Genomic DNA, 17,753 nt, shown 5'->3' on the forward strand with positions numbered 1-17,753 from the left:
TTGTGATCAGAGCACCCCCACAGGTGGTGGTGTACCATGGAGCACTTTGCTGCTAAGTAGTTGTACATTCAGAGCTTGCTCTTCTAAACACTTCATGTTTCTTCACTTTTCATTGAATTTCAGTGCATTAAATACATCAGTCTTCTTTTTTCATTTAGGTTATTACTAGTTGATTGCAAATAAGCTGCTGCTCCAAATTCATTCATTGACATATTTGCAGGTCGGTAAGCATCCATGTAGTATTAAAAATATTAAAGTGTCAAGAATATAAGTTCAACTAAACATTGAATGTACTCTAGGGTGCAGTTGCATAATAATTATCCTGTTAATTCCCCATCTTACATAGAGTATAAATTAAAAATTTCAGTGTGGTGTTACTGAAGTAATGCACCTCCTGAATATGTTAGAACCATCTCCCAGAATTTTTCATGCAGGACTGAAAGGGGACAAGAAGTCAAAATGGAATCTTCAACCACTCAGCTGTTCTGGTTTGTTGTTGCTAATGTTCACTAAGACTTTCTGAGCCTTCCATGTGATTGATGGTTGATTTAATGAGACATGCTTTTGGCGGAAGAGTTATAAAGGCAGACCATTAAGACCAAGTGACTCATTGTGAAACAATGCTGTTGGCTTCATAACTTAAGTAATTGAGTTAATGAATGGGAGACAATCAAGCTTGGTGTCCAGATAATAGAAGCGTGCAGTTAACTATACAGTGAGTACAGATGATGCAGCCTAATGGAATCCATAATTCCAGGGATGTAGGAAACAGCACCATTAAAAGTTGCTGCAAATCTTCAACAAAACATGTATATTATTCCTTACTTTGAAATAACTTTGATGAAATATTGCACCTGGTTTAAAGAAATTCAGTTGATCTCTTACTCTAATAACGTGGCTATGACTCTGTTGACAAATATTTTTGTTCATCTAATACTTAGAAATAACATTAGAAAAACCCGTCCTACCAAAAGTGTGATGTAGGCCCTAATCCCAGCAATGTTCTCTCATCAGACTACATTTTCAGTTTATGCATGTATTTCAGAAAAGGACTTAGCCTGTATTAAGAATATCTGGAAGAGTTCCCTTTGAATAAATTATTTCAAGTTAGCTGTATTTACTGCTAACTTTATAATCTCTTTTTCAGATTTTTTTTCCTAAGTTTTACCAGTGCTGGCATTTTGCCTATGGGATTTTTGTTACACTACAGAAAGGCTGCTGTAATTGTCTAGTAATGAAGGTAATATGTAGGTCATAAGCAAGTGAATTATTAAACTTCTCAGTAGTGTCTGCAGGTATGCAGGTACCATTGCTTGGTTAGAACGTAATCCCGGTGGCTTTTAAATCCTACAAGGTAGGATTTAAAAGGTAGCCTGATAGTACTGACCAAACTGAAACAATTTCTGAAAAGGAATTTGCTAACAATTCACTCTGCCTTCACTTCATCTTTTGTTCTCCACCACAGTGATGAACAACTCTGGCTTTTTATATCCCCTTCTGCTGCTTGCAATTCAGGGCATATTCTCAATGTAGTACATGAAATACTTATATGGTATATAAAATACCTCCATCTGCTTCTTCAAATCCTCTTTTAAAGAGAAAGTTTAATGTTAGAGTATACATTTTATCTGAATCTTTCTTAATTTATAAGCATCTTTACATTTCAGCTAGCTCATTGGCAACTCATTATGGCAATAAGTTATATAATAATCAGTGTTATTTTTGGTAATTGTTTGGATTATTTTTTTTTTTATCTTAAAATTAGTACATGCAATTCATGTATTTTACTGATAATTCAATGCAGTTATTTTACTTAGAGTTTATAATTAATTTTCAGATAGCTTAGACATAAAACAAATTAACTTAGTTGCTATAAGTAAAACCAAAATACAACCTTTATTTCTGTTGAAAATGTTAATATTAACACATACAAAATTAGAAGCTGGAAATACGGGAGAACAGATATGTGAAGATGCAGATAGTGAACTGCACAATCAGGGATACTCTTTCTGTAAGAGGAACTGAGCACAATGACTCCTTTAACAGGTATTCAATCCATATTAATGCCAAATGCCATACTTAAAAACAAACAAACAACAACAACAAAAAACCCTAGCATTATTTTTTGCCATGGGTAACCCAGAACGTTACTGTATTTCAGATCTATCTGTGCCCAAAATTTGTTACTGTCTCTTTAAGACCCTGCAGCCGGAAAATGGAAATAGGGAGGGTGGTACTGTGAGTATTTTTTAAATCGGTTTTTGCAGGCAGCTCGGCCTCTTTGACCGCCTGATTTTTGCCTTGCTGGGCTCTTCATTTTTGCTGAGGCAGAGCTCTCACTCTGGCTGCTTTTTTTGGCTCTTGGCTTCTTGCTACAGAGCCGGGGCAGCGTGGACAGAAGCTTTTGGGCTTTGGGTTCTCTTTTGGGTTTGTTTTTTTATTAATCTCAGAGAAGCTGCAGTTAGTGGTCTTGGTCTGCCTCAGGGCAAATTCCACCAGCGGCGCCTGGCCGAGGAGAGAAGACCGCGAGCCACCCCAGCCCAGCTGTCCTGCCTTGCCTGCCCTACCGTCTCCTGCAAGAGAAAAGTGAAGTCCCTCCAGGAGTTCTAGCCCTGTGATCCGGAGAATGCCATCCGGAGAATGCCAGCTCCAGCCATCAGGGAGATAAGCAGAGCAGGGAGCAGAGGGAGGACTGGCACTCTTTTTCCCTTTGTCCATGAGACATGCTTGGCTGGGGAGGGCCATCTTTGCAGGAAGGTACCCCGTGAGATGTAGCAATATTGTATCTAGCAGTTGTTTACTGTTATTGTTTGCCTGTTGCTGTTCTGATTGTTGGTAAATTCTTATTTTTTCAATTCTAGTCGTATTTGTTCCTTATTGGTGGAAAAGGTTGATTAAGCCTATAAAGGGAAGCTACTCATTCCAGAGTGTTTCTCCTTTAATTCTTTAAAACCGAGACATAAAATATAACTGGTGAACTAGTCTAGCTAAGATGTCTCTTTAGTTCTTCATACCCTTCCAGTGAGGTTTGTTGTGATGGTTCTTTAACCTTACACTCGTGTAGACAATGAGAGGAACTGCTTTTCTAAACCATTAAAAATTAGCAATCCAGAAAACTATTTTGATCTGAGAACACTGCTGAAAATATGCAAGGAATTCTTGTTTTATTATACAGGACTCACTGTCTATTAATGGCTTTCAAAATAATGTCCCTTTCTCTTTGCGTCCATTACAGGAGAAGAACAAAAGAATGACTGTACTGGGATAAAGAGTCTACCTAACTACCTAACCTAGTATCTGGTCCTTAGCATACTTAGGGAAGAAGATAAGATTAAAGAACTGTAAATGACACTATTGCAAAGTATTTTCAAAGACTTCACTAACATGCAGATCAGGGATTTCCAGAAAAAGGGACATTGTTTCCACATTTAGTAATCCATTATGGATTTCTCTATGTAGAAAAATCTCGAAATGTAATCTCTGTTCTGATCATGATACAGATCAAAGTGTTTTTCTGTATAACTGTACCTATGTAGGAGCTTGCCTTAACATTAAGATTGTGCATTTCACTCACATTTATGTGGAAAGCTGTTGAAAACCTGAGGATGGGTTTGCTATTTCTGTCGTGGTAGATTGCTGAAGAGCTGCAACATTTGCTTCTCATCTAGTATAGCAGCACATAAGGGAGAACTATATAGCTTTGAAAATATGGAAGACAGGAACTTTTCTGTGAAACATACAAGTGAACTCCTTCCATCATAGCATAGTATCTGTCCCTGTGAAAGGTGTATTTCTATCTGCTATGCAATGGGAAGCTTCAGCTCTGCTCATGTGGCATTTATCTGTTGTTTGTCCTCATGTACATCCTTACAGATTGCAATGCACACTGCAGAATGTACTATAACCATGTCTTTTTTTTTCCGGAACAGATCATAATGCAGACTGTTTACTTATATTAAGTAAAAAGAGGAGTAAAGATGTGTTCTTCAAAAATATAGTCCCATAGTGTTACAAAGCAGAGCAATGGAGAGTCCCTAGAGAGGTGCAAAAGAGAACTCCTTTATTGCAAAAACCAGGTCTTTTTAAGCAGTTAGCCTTTTATCAGTTATGTACTTCTAAAATACAACAAACATCATTCAACCAACCACCATACACAACGATGTGAACACACAATGGTTATACAACTTGTTTTTCTATCTCTAACTCTGTTGAGTCACTCCCAGCAGCCTTTTCTACTTAGCCAAAGTAACAGGAGTGAGCCATGATTTTACAAGGCTTCCTTTTGTAAAGTTTTACCTATCCATATCACTACAGCATGTTATTACTGTTTAAAATGACAGTACACATGCTCCTTTTATCAAAAGAGAGAGATCCAGATCTAATAGTCTTGGGACTTCTAAAGCAATTTGTCGTGTGAAAGATACAGGAGTTTTCTCTGTATTGACAACTTATCAATTGGGCATACACTAGAACTTTGGGAGAACATTGCTAGAAAGAATGGAATTTTTAAACTCACCGTGGAGCTACAGAAGTGATGGACTAAAGGTACAGCCATTTACCAGTAACTGTAATACCATTTCAGAATGATACTGCTCATCCTCCACAAAAAAATATCTGTAGTAAAGGTAGATGAAATTCTGTAGCTTTGTAAACTTCTGAACTACATTTCTCCTAACCATTTTCTTTCATGGAAGTCTTTAAGCAACATAAATTTGATACAAGTTGGTAAATTCATCACGTTCTGAGGGATGACTTGAAAGTTCTGCTCTATGCTTTACCTAATAACATACAGAACAAGGTACAAAAACCATTAGTGTCAACGTGAAAGAAGGTGAGGTTTTTCACACCAGAATTAACAGGGTTTCCATAAGGGAGGGGAGCTCCTTGAACACCCATCTGACAATATCACCATCTTACTTTTTCTGGTTTGGATAAAACTTTGTGCTGACAAAACCACAGGTCAAGTTGGGATAAAGCACTTGCCACATGTTTGCACTGGGCAATGAGCTGCAGCCCCTCACATTGCTGCTTAGACCTGGCCCCCTGTTTTTGGTCGGTAATGAAAACATAACTGCTACCTTGGGCAAGGAATCATCCTATTAAGGTAGAACAGGAACTCTCCGGAGTGCCACAAAGACTCTGCAACAAAGACTATCTATCTATGTGTATATATATATATATATACACACACACACATATATATATACACACACATACACACACATGGAAAAGGAACACTCCAGATACAGACTGGCCACAGGTGGCACTTGAGTGGCCCTGTGTTCTGGACCAATAATTAGCATCACCCCCACTGGCTAATACTCTGTATTGAGCCATGAAAGGTCTACAGACTGACCCGTCACAGAAGAAGGTGAAGATCTGAATTAATCAGTTTCTCCAGACACTTTGGCTTTAGATGAGGTGCATCTTTGTTAGGAGCATGCCACTGGAACTGTAAAATCCTGTGGAGCAATGCTGTTAGGAGGGCTGACTATGCTTTATCAGCAAAATTCCCTGCAGGACTAGTCATCATCAAAGACCTTGCTTTCAAGGACCTTACCCTACCTGGCTGGAATAAGACTTGGTTGTGAAGCCACTTCACAGAACCACAGAATATTCTGAGCGCGGCGGCCGCGGCCGGGCTCGCCGGTGGCCGGGCGGCGGGGGAAGGATGGCGTACTTCGTGGAGAGCTTCTGGGTAGGGCAGCGCCGCGGGCCGGTAACGCCGCGCCGCCGGCGGAACGGGCAGGGCGCGGCGCGGGGCAGCCGCAGTCCCCGCTGCGAGAGCAGCCTCGGCTCTTACGCCACCCCCGGGACTGGGCCGGGGCCTGGCGGCGGCGGGTTCGTGCCCGGCCCAGCGGGGCTGGGCCCCGGTGAGCGGGGTACCTGCAGCCGCGGCAGGGCAAGGGGACCGCCGGCCCTGCCCGCGCCGCCGTGCTGGGGCTCCGCTGCGGAGCGACGGCGGGAAGAGGGGTGGGTGGTGTAGGATAGGACAGTATGGGACAGGATAGCACGGGGTGGGTGGTTGCCGCGAAGCGCTGGGCCGAGGGTGCGCGGACGCCGCTGTGCGCGCAGGGGTCCGGCGCTCGCAGTCAGCACGGTGCCCGGGCTGACCGGGCTGCAGTGACTCTTGGTGCTCTACGGGAGAACGGCTCGGGCTGTCGCAGCTTCGCGTTTGCTTCACGCCAAGGCAGAGCTGCGCCTCGGCGCTCCGCGCTTTTGTACCGGTAGCTCGTCTCCGTGTGCCCGTGAGGAGGTACGGCCGAGCAACAGCCGGCTTAGGGAAACAAGAGGCTTTCCAGTTTCCTTTGGACATGCGGGCTTGTAAGTCATCTCTGCGCAGATATCTGGTTTTTGAAATGGGAAATACATATGGATAAAAAAGTTAAATGGATTGAGTTTCGCGTGAAATTTCATTGTTTTCATTGTGACCATTGCTAGTTTGAAACCTTAAAATAAGTGTTCTCGTAGTCACCGGACTGTTTACAAAGCTTCTTCTTATTTAATTTTTTGTGTGTCTCTCTACCAAGAAGTAGCAGAAACATAAAAATTGTTATCGCTTGAGGCTGAAGTGAAAAAGAGACAAAATATCTTTAGACGGACGATGTTGCAGTTGTAAGCAGCAGTTATGCTTAAAGTTCAGGAAAAACTAATTTCACAATTACCCTGTTGTTGAATATAAGGCATAGCTCAAGTTTGTGTTTTGTTTGCAATCTTGTGTTTAGTTCTGACTCCTTTGCTTTCAACATACTATTAAAATTTAATGACCCAAGAGACTAGATTTGCTCTCTTACAAATACAAATCTGCTTAATTTGAAGCCTCAGTGGGGGAGATCAGTATTAAAGTAACATGTGGAAGAATTTTATTTTTCATAAAAATGAGATTAAAATTAATACAAAAAGATTCATTTTTATTGGAAAAGCTTCTGTTTTCTCCTAAGATTAAAGCAAAACAGAAGTCATTTATTCAGCTATCACAACTGAAATTGAGCTTTTCTATTAAGCTTTGTTATGTACTGTGATATGTTCATTTAACTGTCTCATCAGTTGTGTTTTGTTTTGTTAGTAAGTCAGTTAAATTGGTGAAGGCAGTGGGCCATTCCCATATGTTCTGTTTCCACGTCTGTGTCTTCACAAATGCTTCCAGCAAGTAGAAGATATCTATGTAGAAGTTATCTACCTCAAATTCCCATTTTTCTCTTTCTGCTTTAAAGAGTCTCTAGCTATAGCTTTGTTAGCAAAACCCCTAGTGTGGGTTACCAGTGAGTCAAGACATGGGTGATTCCTTCTGTTGGTACAGGTTTTTCTCATATGTCAGAAATGACACGAGGTAGGACAAGAAGTTTGAGTTTGTCTTGTGATGATGACAAAGACATTAGACAGGGTCTTAACTTGCAAAATTTCACCAAGAAATTTTTGTGATACCATAGACAGGGTTTTGTTTTGTGTTAAAAGGCATAGGGAATGCTCCTTCTTTCCTGCTGTGGGTGAATATTTTTCAAGATTTAACTGTAATGATGGATTTGAAAATCTGAAAGTATTGAGTTTCTGTATATCCTCAGAAGTAGACATAAATTATAGGTTTGTGCATTTTTAATCATTAGTTATCTTCATTTGCACTAATATTTCAGAATAGGTTATTGTTCAGAATTGCTACTGCTTTGGAAGACTTGGGAAGCAATCCATGTAGGCTCTGAATTGTGCTGAGAAAGTTAAGATGGGAATTAGAAGATACATGAAAATGCACTGAATGCATGATGACTAAAAATAATGAAGAGAAATTTGCAAGGAAAGTAGTAGTGTGTAGAACTTCAGAAGGATTGTGTTGTCATTTCTTCCTTACTCTTCCAGGTAATCCCAGACAAAATATTTTTTGAAATGTGGAATAGGATAGTTATGCTTTATAAAACAGTGATTTAAAAGGTATCCAAAACATAATTAATATTCAATTATTTGACATAGATGTTGGCATAAACTTGCAACTGAAATTGTGCATTGGAAATAGAAGTCTGGATCTTAAGCTGTATGATACTCTCCCTTAATTTAGTAATTTGCTATAAGTAACAGGAAAAGAGATCAGAAACTTAAGGGACTTTAATGATTTTTCCAGTAAAGGGGAGTGACATGTGTATGAGTGTATCAATTTCTTACACACTATTTAAGCTGCTGTTTTCCTAAATGTGCTCATGTAAACAAAACGAATCTTACCTTCTTTGTTGTAAGTCTTGAAAATTGTCTTGAGGCTTTCCTCTTGCACTGCTTTTGAAAGTGTTTAAATAGTTACACACTTTGGTTTTGTTGTTGTTAGAGGATACAAGAAAATTAGATGAGCCTGCTAAGTCTTCGGTGTTCTGTAGGAGGTCAATGAGATTGACAAATAAGACTGTTTTGAGGATGTGTGGAGCTGAAGTACAGAGACCTCTACTGTCACTTTAAAAATTTGCTATCATTTGAAAAATGTAAGGGTCTGCTAATGCAGGATGACATTCTAGAGCAATTTTCAAGCCAGGAGGATATTTTTGGGTATCACAAGTTATGAACTAGTAGTACAGGCTATAAGTGGCTTTGATTCTTATAATTGAGTTTTATGCATTCAAGTCACATGTCCAAATATTCCCAACTCCTAATTAGTATTGTCATAAAACAGTGCATGCTTGCTGCAGTGTATATGCTACATCAAAACAATGTCATAATTTAAAGGTAACACTATCATAAACTATTTCTGTTAAACATAGCTACATTTTGTCACTTTGAGTACACTGTTACTGGTATAGGAGTATAGAAAGTGTTGTTTATCATTGACTTATTGGTTTCTTAACAGAAAATATTGCTTAGACTTTGATGTTGTATTTAAACTGACCAGTGCAGGTGATTCTTATGACATAGTTTAAAGGAATAACTACTGACAAGTCAAGAAAAATAAGCACCTTCCAAACCAGTCAGTGGTTGTTTATGAAGTGTTTAAAATTAACAAAATTAATTAAGCTATTGGAAGTTCTATGAACTGGAAGTTCTGTGAATAGTTCTATTGGAAGTTCTATGTAACTGTGCTTTGGAAGTTCTGGCATATAAAAACGTGTATAAATTGGCTTTGAAAATTTAAAAAAAGTTTTTAATGGTTTGCTTTGCTTGTAGCTTTTGAGAATGGCTGTGTTGTTGATGATTTGTGGTTTTTTGGTTTTTTTCCAAATACTTTTTGTAGAGCATAAAGGTTGGCAGTATACTGGTTTAATAATTATAATTTTGTGAAGAAGCTTTCTCTCTTAAGGGTAAGATGTATTGTCTTACAAACTTGTGGGTATAAGAGTGGCACAAAGACTTGTCATGCTGACATCTGGAATTATATCCATATGTCTGTGTGCACTACTCCTCTGCTGGGCATACAGCTGGATGCTCTGTTTCAGGAGACCTGTTGTGCAATATTTACTTAGTATCCTCTCTGTAAGAGTGCATGTAGTGTGAGTTGGCAGCCTTCCACCTGTTAGTTAAAAAATATTTTTAGTTACCTATATATGGTGGGAAATCTTTGTCCTTCCTCATATGCATAGAGCTTTTCTGGAGCTGATCTTTATTTGATATTTTGAAGCAGGAAGAATTGAAGTTGACAGGTTGAAGTTGACAGGTTGTTTTTGTGTCCAGTCTTCTCAAAACTTTCAGAACTGAAGATGATGTATTCATTACCTGTGTAAGCATCCGGTGACTGCTTTTCTTTCACATTTTAATGCTCTCAGCTCTTTCAGATACTCATAAAGTGAAACTTGCAGATAGGTAACTTTCAAAAAATGTAAGACAATAATATTAATCACATATAGTGTTTTTATGTATAATAGGCCCATTAAATTAAATTATTTTCTAGGTGGAAAGCATGGAAGACATGTTATTTATTTGAAACTGCAACAAGGATTAACAGTTTAAAGAACATGCCAACAGTATTTGTCAGAGCATTTAAAATGAGTTTACATAGTCCTGAATTTAGTATCTGACCAGTCAGAGTCACCATAATGTAACCATTTATTTGTACTGGGTAAATAGAAAATGGTGTAACCTTTTTACACTAATAGATGTTAATGTTGAACAGTTTTAATCCAAAGGAGACAGAGCTTGCACTCAAACAATTTGATTTGAAATATAGAAAATAAATGCTGCTGCAGTTTGCCTAGAAATTTCTGGCTATTGTACTAAATGGAGATTTTAAATTCAGAACTTTTTTTGCAACAAAGAAACTTATTCTTAAAAATGTGAAGTATTTTAAGTTGTTCAGTCCCACAGAGTTCCTGTAATGTGTTTCCTGTTATGCACAAGTCATGGAAATGCTGATTTGTGACTACACATTTGCTGACAGGGCTACTTTCATTTCCATGAGGAAATCTTTGAAACTAGTTCTTGATGAAGGGAAATGGAAGGACTGGTTGCTCTTGCTTTCCATGACTTAATTTGTTTTGTGTACAAAGTTGGTCAGTAATGCTTTGTCGTAGGTTTATTTAAGTGTTTACTTGTATTTGAAGTATTGTATTGTTTACTTGTATTTGATTGCTTTCTCTAATGGCTTGCTCTCAGGGGACATCTGTGCTGTAGATACAGGAGAGATTTCTTACAGTAGTATAGTATAGGAAATCTCAGATCAAACACAATCTTCTGAAGAGAGTTTTGTTAGCTCTGAGCAAGGAGGAGAAAACTGCTAATGGATTTCAGAGTAATTAAATGGTACCTATAGGGAGAGACTTACGTTTTGCACTCTCATACACATTTTTACATTTTTTTTTTATTGAGTAATGACAGGATCACCCTCAACAGATGGTAGTTTACCTACAAAATGACATTCAGAATGGTCTTTTAAAGTGATCTGAAAATCTGTTACCTAAAGCCTGATATTATACATGACAACAGAAGATTGTCTTTCTCCACTATGTGACTTAGGGAAGAAGAATCTGCATCTGACTTAAATATTTGTTGTACCAGTGAATGGTAATTGCTTATGAATGGGAGTGCAAAGTTTCATCAGTTCCCTCTGGTATATGCTGCATTAATTTATTTTTAAGTAAGCTAGTACTGGTCTTCCAGTGATCACAACTATTACTGTTGCCACTAGGAAGGAGCAAATAAAAATGAAGAAAGGTGTCTAAGACACAAAATTTCCAGAATTCTATACAGTGTGTGTGGGAAGGAGAAATGTTGAGAAAAGACAACCAAAACACAAACAGTATTGATGGCATATGTGCATGTAAGAGGATAAATACTTGGCTTTTGTAAATTGAACAACTTCTCCTTTTCCCACCACATACATCTGTCTTGTTGTACAGAATACAGAGCCTTAACTCTGATTGCTGCTCTTCGTTAATATAACTATGGAATGGAGAAGTTGTGGAAAGACTGTATAGTTTTTTCTAAAGCAGAACATCTACCTCTCTGCATTGAGCCACTGTACTTAATTTGGTTTGGGTATGTGTATGTCTCCAAACACAAGAAGAATCATCATCAGGTTAGTTGTCAGAACTTCTGGTCATGTGAAGAGTTTTGAAGTCTGGATGTTTGTGCTTTTAGATAGAGCTTGATACAGGTAATATACATTACACTTCACATTATATTTACAAGTGAAGATATGTCTTTAGGTGTGCCAGACTTAAATCAAATAGGCCCTCAAATCTGTGAGCCTGCTTTTGACTTGCTGCTTTTTTTAAACTTTAATGTCTTTTGCACATAGGTTCTTAACCTCTGATAACCATTGGTAGTGTATAAGAGATGAGGCTTTCAGGGGACTCGGCTGAGGAAGGTATCTGTTCTGTTTCTCTGTCATGCTTTCTACTATTCATTGTGAAGTCATGAAAAATAATAAGACTGATTAGAAGAACTAATTTAAGTGGAAAAACTATTTCCTTTGCAGTAACCTTCAGTTACAGTTAGAGAACAAGATAATAATGGCAGTTGGTTGCTCAGGCTCATTTCATTCTCTAAAGATTTGTGTGGTTACATTTCTGACGGTTTATCAGGAACGCTGCAGCCAGAGGCTGGGTCATGGCTGTGCTACCCTTCCTGCATTTCTAAATTGGCAGGAAATTTATAGAACTCCATGTAGAAAAGGCCCCTTTAAAAGCTTCCATTATGAAAAGTTTAGAAGTGGCCTGTGTTCAGCACATTTTGGTAACATGATGGTTTAGCTAGAAGAAACACCTTAAAGCAAAAAACATTTCACAAAGGAGAATTTTATTAGTTTTTCAGGAAGAAATGGCTAACATTTATTTGTAATGTTTATCTGTAAATTTGGGTACAGTACCAACTTTGGAGAAGAAATAAGAATTATATTCTGTATTCTAATTGAAAGTACCAGTGAAGTCTTAATTACAATGCAGTGGCATTCAGGGTTTATATTAAGTAACTACATAAAGTTAATAAGTTAGTGCACCAGTATTCAGAGTTATTGTAGGCTTTAAACTACAAAGAAAAATGTTTAAATAGGGGTGAAAGGGGAAAGAAACTATTTAGACTGGTATTTGAGTAGGACAACATTTAAATAAAGTTGCATTTTCTACTAATCAGTGTTCTTTTCTTTCTTTTACTTTTCAAGTTTATAAAAGCCTTTCTCTGTGGAGAGTCCTTTTAGAGTTTGCTGTATTTTCATGTGTTGTATTTAGTTTTTTATACTTTTTCTATAAAAAGTATAGCACTGTAATTGCACTTACACCAAACTAATCTGAATTTTGGTGCACCTTTTCAGGTTACAGCTTACTTCAACCATGGAAACTATAATTTTTAAGGTGTTGGGTTTTTTTTTTCCTTTGGTTTGTTTTTCCCTGTGCTTGGAAAAGAAGTAAAGCAAATAATCCTGACTAGTAATTTGTATCAAATTGCCTTCAGTTATCTATTGTTTGTAAATTTATGTGTCTCTCTATGGTGTCCTTTAAGGCAACTTGAAACTTAGTGGAAATGGTCTTAATACCACGGCTGCTGTGAAGTTTTTCCATCCACCCATGACTGCTTCTCCTTATTTAAAGACGTCAGATCCCTGCATGCCTTCTCCTCCTAGCCCCCCCTCTTCTGCTGAGCAATACAGCTTGTTTGTTTCCTTGCAGTGATCTGGATCAGTGATTCTTGGTTTGTTTGCCAGCTTTATTTTCAAGCTGTATAATTTCCCTGATAAGGTTTGCTTTATGGTTGCATAAACAAATTTTTGCAGAACTGAACAGGCAGAAATGTTTGGAAGGGTATAAGCCCAAATTCTCAGGCTTTTCTCACTGACAGTATAGACCTGCCTTTGTTAAAAGTTCAGGATTTTAAGAATGATGTGAAACTATTTGAATGCATCCAGAAGAGGACAACAAGGTTGATGAGAGTGCTGGAAGACATGTCCTGTGAGGAGCGACTAAGGACTTTGGGCTTGTCTAGTTTGGAGAAAAGGAGACTGAGGGGTGACATCATTGCTCTCTATAGCTTCCTGATCAGGGGAAATTGGGAGTGTGATGCCCATCTCCTTTCCCTGGGAGGTAAGGATAGGACGTGTAGGAATGGTTGAAAACTGTGCTGAGGAAGATTCAGATTGGACACTAGGAGGCATTTCTTTACTCTTGGAGGGTGGTCAAACACTGGAATGGGGTACCTAGAGATGGTAATCAGTGCCCTAAGCTTGTCAGTATTTAAGGGATGTTTGGACAATGCCATCAACACCATGATTAAACTTTTGGTCTTCTCCAAAGTGCTCAGTCATTTGGGCTAAATGATCACTGTAGATCCTTTCCAGCTGAAATAGTATATTCCATCCTATGCTATACCATCCTGTTCTTCTTTCCCTTCCACTCTGAACATGCATGCAGTTTTCCTGAGGGTGCAATTCGCACCTTATATAGAAGAAACATTATGGATCTGAAGCTTTTGTGAAGGAGAAGGGGAATGGATAGTCTGACAGGAAAACTTTAATAGTAGCAGTGCTGTTATGCTGTGCCTTGCCTTCCTTTCATTTCTGTTGTTGCTTTTTGCTGTAAGGAGGAAGTTCATCATAGTGCCAGAGGTCATAAGCTGGCTGAGTTTATTAGTCAGTGCTTAGAGCAGTGTCTCAGTTTTAGTAGTGAGGTGTGCCTTACTCACTGGAAAATGTCTTAAAACTAAACTTAAGAATAGACAGAGAAGCTACGAGTGAGAAGGAAAAGATTAGTAATTTTTTTAACCAGTTTTACAAAAAGCTGGAGAAGAGAAATGTGAAGGATTGGGGAAGTAGGATATCAAGTAATCTCAACTGAATTTTAGTTCATGTAAAATAATGAAAGAGATGAGAGGATAAATGGAGAGTATGGTATTTCGTATGTGTTTAATGTGATGGGAAGTGAAAGAATACAAGACTCCTAGAAATCTACAACAAAAACGTCTTTGACTATAGCCTAGAAATATGGAGATAGAAAGGTAGTGGTAGCAGCTGAGCTAATCTTAGGTTAGTTTACACATATGGGATTCGTGGGAACTAACTTTTTAACAATTGCTAAAAAGTAGACACATTAGAAATAATTAACTTCCTGATGAAGAGATTAAAGTGAAAAGTAGTTATGAAAATGCAAAGGTTCAGCATGTTGTGTTTCATAGTTCTACTTTCTGTTTATCTTTAGGGAGAAAGGAATAATGGCTTTGATGTCCTCTATCACAATATGAAACATGGACATTTGTCAACAAAGGATTTAGCAGATTTTATTAGAGAAAGGTAAGTATTCATCCTATATTTTTAATATAGTATTTGTGGGTTTTATTGTCATTGTGTTTAACAGTAGCATGCAAAATATGTAAACAAAATTCAATTATTTTAATATACCTCTCACATTCTGCAGGAATATCTATGCTTATTCCATTGGTTTAGAACTGAATAGGAACTCTTAAGCATCAGTTAATAACAAGCTTCTAATTTTCCAGGTTTCATTTAAAAGATGAGAATAAAAATCTTGAAGTGTTGTATTAGGTGTCCAGCAGTTTATCTAAATTAATCCCTGTTTTTCATTTGGAAGAAAAAGCAAGAAAAAGTATAAGATAAAGTTGCAAAAATTTTTTGCCTTGCAAAATTTTTCTGTAGATTTGGAATTAGGCTATTAGAAACTGCTGGTATATACTTCAAAAAAAAATAATTAGACTTTCAGAAGCTGAGACAGGTTTGTTAAAAAAAAAGAGTAATACGTAGGGGCGAGAAGATAATATACAGAAAATAACACAGGTTCTTCTATATTGGATGGAAGGAACAGGACTGAAATCTGAAAATTTGACTTCCAACTTCCAAAACAGGTAACCTAGTGCTGCATTTAATTCTTTGTGAAAGACTGCTGCTGCTACATTGAACATAAGAATTTCTCTTCTGAACAAAATTACTTATAGGCCTACTTTGGAATTTTGCCTTTCCTCACTTACTGACACTAGGTAACACATGGAAAATAGTTGCAAGGTATTGATTGAGGACCTGTTTCACTGCTGGCTTCTTGCAGCAGAAGCTGTCAAACTGAGATTCTTCAAAATTTGAATTTTGGCCTCAAATAGATCTCAGTTTAAAAAGTACTTTAAAATTTCCACAAAATATTACCACCATAAATCTGACAGATACTCCATTGCACTACCATTAGCATCATTTCAAAGTGAATTGGAGAAAATGACAAAAAACCATTTCACTAAGTAGAAATGGGTGAGTTCCAGAGGCCAAGTGTGATGTCTCCTTTTGTAAGGACTGCACAACCAAGGAATCTTCTCTTTTTCAATCCCCAGTTTCAGAGAATGAATTATGAAGCTACAAAGGGTTCTAGTGAAATCTGGAGTTGGATTCAGCAGAGGGATATCGCACTGTTCACATTTCATATAAATGCTTAGTGCTTCACAAACTTCCACTTTTAATATTTGTCTTTTATTATCTGAGTTCCTGAATCTTTCCTTTGATAGCTTCTTTAATTTTTGGAATAATTCAGTTTTTATACCAGCACATCATGGAACTAAGCTGTACTTTACCTGGACACATTTAAGTTTGTTGGTTTTACAGCCTTTGTGTTTAGATTTACCTCCATATTTAGATGAGAAAACATCTCACTCACTGCTTCTTGTCTCCTGTATGTTGTATTCTTTGGACATGCTCCATTTTATTCATATTGGTGCTAAGGTGAAAGATCTTACGTAAATGGTTAAAAAATAACTTGCTGCTATATCTGACTTGGTTTCTTTGCTTTGTTATACTGACATAAGTAAAACTTGACACTTCTTTCTGCACAAAATCCCTAGTAAAAAGAACAAGGCATTCTGGTTTTTTTTTCCTATCTATAAGCTTCTGAAAATTAAAATTTCAATTTAAATATTTTTAAATTTAAATAATTATTTTTAAATAACTTCTAAGTTATATGCCTTTGCAGTCAATAAAGAAAGTCTTTCAAACTTTTTCCGCATATTAAAATGTTTCAGCTCAGGTTTCTGCCAGTTATATCTAGTGTGTTAAATAACATTTAAAGATTAATGACCATGTATGAATACATGAGGATTCCCATGGGTACTTTATCCTCAATGAGAGTTCAAGAAATGCTTTTTTCTGTGCATGGATCAGGATGTGCCAAAGAGATATGAAGCTATTCTTCAACATCTTTTGTAAGATCTGTGAAAAAAATTCAGTCCTCATTAACTCACTAAGATAGAATGTGAGTGCTGTATTGCAATTTACTTGACAACGTTGCAATATTGTTCCTGAAGGGACCAGCTGCACTAAATTCAGTCCTTTCTAGTGATTTGCTTCCATCAGGATATTAAACCTGCCTTGTGTACTCTTCAGCTCTGTAGTTCTGCTGCCTCTTGATAAGACAGGCTGCAATAACAAAAAGCAGTTGAGGAACAGATTGATACTTCTTTTCAATAAGGGATGAATGATCAATCACAGCCTAAGCTAGTAGTAGTTTGTGATGTATAGTTTAGATTCAAAGAAATAGAGAGACTTCAAATATTTGGTGTCTTTACTTTGATAAAAATATTTGAGAGTCCAAATGCCTGCAGTGAAGCCCTTTGCTACTGTTGTGAAGTTGGGATGTCATTCAGTATCCTGGGAAATAAAAATTATTCAGTGGAACACATTTTTTCACATGGGCCAAATTCTTGGTCTCAAAAAGAAATTGGATTAGGCACTACTTGAACAGTACTTCATAATGGTTCAGTGGTCTTGTCTGTGATCTATTTTGTGTATTTGTTAATTGCAAAGAAGTTAAGAGATGATGCACACAGTTATCTGTTCTCCTCCTTCTGTAGATTATAGTCTGAATATTGTTGTATGGTACTGTCTGCTGCTGGAAATACAGTGGATGAGCAACATGTATTAGGAGCCATCTAGATCTAGTGTTTTTATGCCTTGGCTTTTGTGTACCTGATTTGCTGAACTCTTCCCTATGAAAACTAAATTTACATGCATTTGAATTTTGAATCTGTTTTTCCATTCCTTTTTACACATTGGCCATTTGCTGTCTTTTTTTTTTTTTCAGAAGTGGATACATAAGAGATTGAAAACTGAAAACTATTGCATAGGTAGAGACAGATCTGAATTGGTGGTAATACTTTTAACAAGTCAGAGTACTTACACTTTCTAGGTAGAGCAGTCATCTGGTCAGCTTGACTTCCTGGAATCTCCAGACTAGCCAGAAAATAGACTTTTTATGAAGTGATTTTGCATGGAAAGGAGAAATGAGTCAGTGTGTTTGGATGTACAGACTGCTTAGGGCACAAAAGACATGTCTTTGTGAAGCCCATCTCTGTTACTTGTGCTGTTCAGAATAGTG

General features: G+C 37.5%; 1 protein-coding gene across 11 annotated transcripts in view; it reads left to right on the forward strand.

Moving 5' to 3' along the window:
- Window positions 1–5,630: 5,630 nt before the first annotated feature.
- FCHO2 (FCH and mu domain containing endocytic adaptor 2) overlaps window positions 5,631–17,753 on the forward strand; it is an 82,673-nt gene continuing 70,550 nt past the window's right edge. For 10 of the 11 annotated variants that reach the window (XM_039729838.1, XM_039729842.1, XM_039729843.1 and 7 more), the window contains exons 1-2: window positions 5,631–5,698; window positions 14,589–14,680. In XM_039729838.1, coding sequence (XP_039585772.1) covers window positions 5,672–5,698; window positions 14,589–14,680 — 119 coding nt within the window. In that variant the 5' untranslated portion in view covers window positions 5,631–5,671. Of the gene's footprint in view, window positions 5,699–10,286; window positions 13,479–14,588; window positions 14,681–17,753 lie in introns of those variants that run through there. The other variant, XM_039729840.1, reaches the window with a different exon arrangement.

The sequence above is a fragment of the Passer montanus genome, unplaced genomic scaffold (assembly GCF_014805655.1).
Source record: "Passer montanus isolate IOZ18808 unplaced genomic scaffold, ASM1480565v1 scaffold7, whole genome shotgun sequence".
In the NCBI taxonomy this organism is placed as follows: Eukaryota; Metazoa; Chordata; class Aves; order Passeriformes; family Passeridae; genus Passer; species Passer montanus.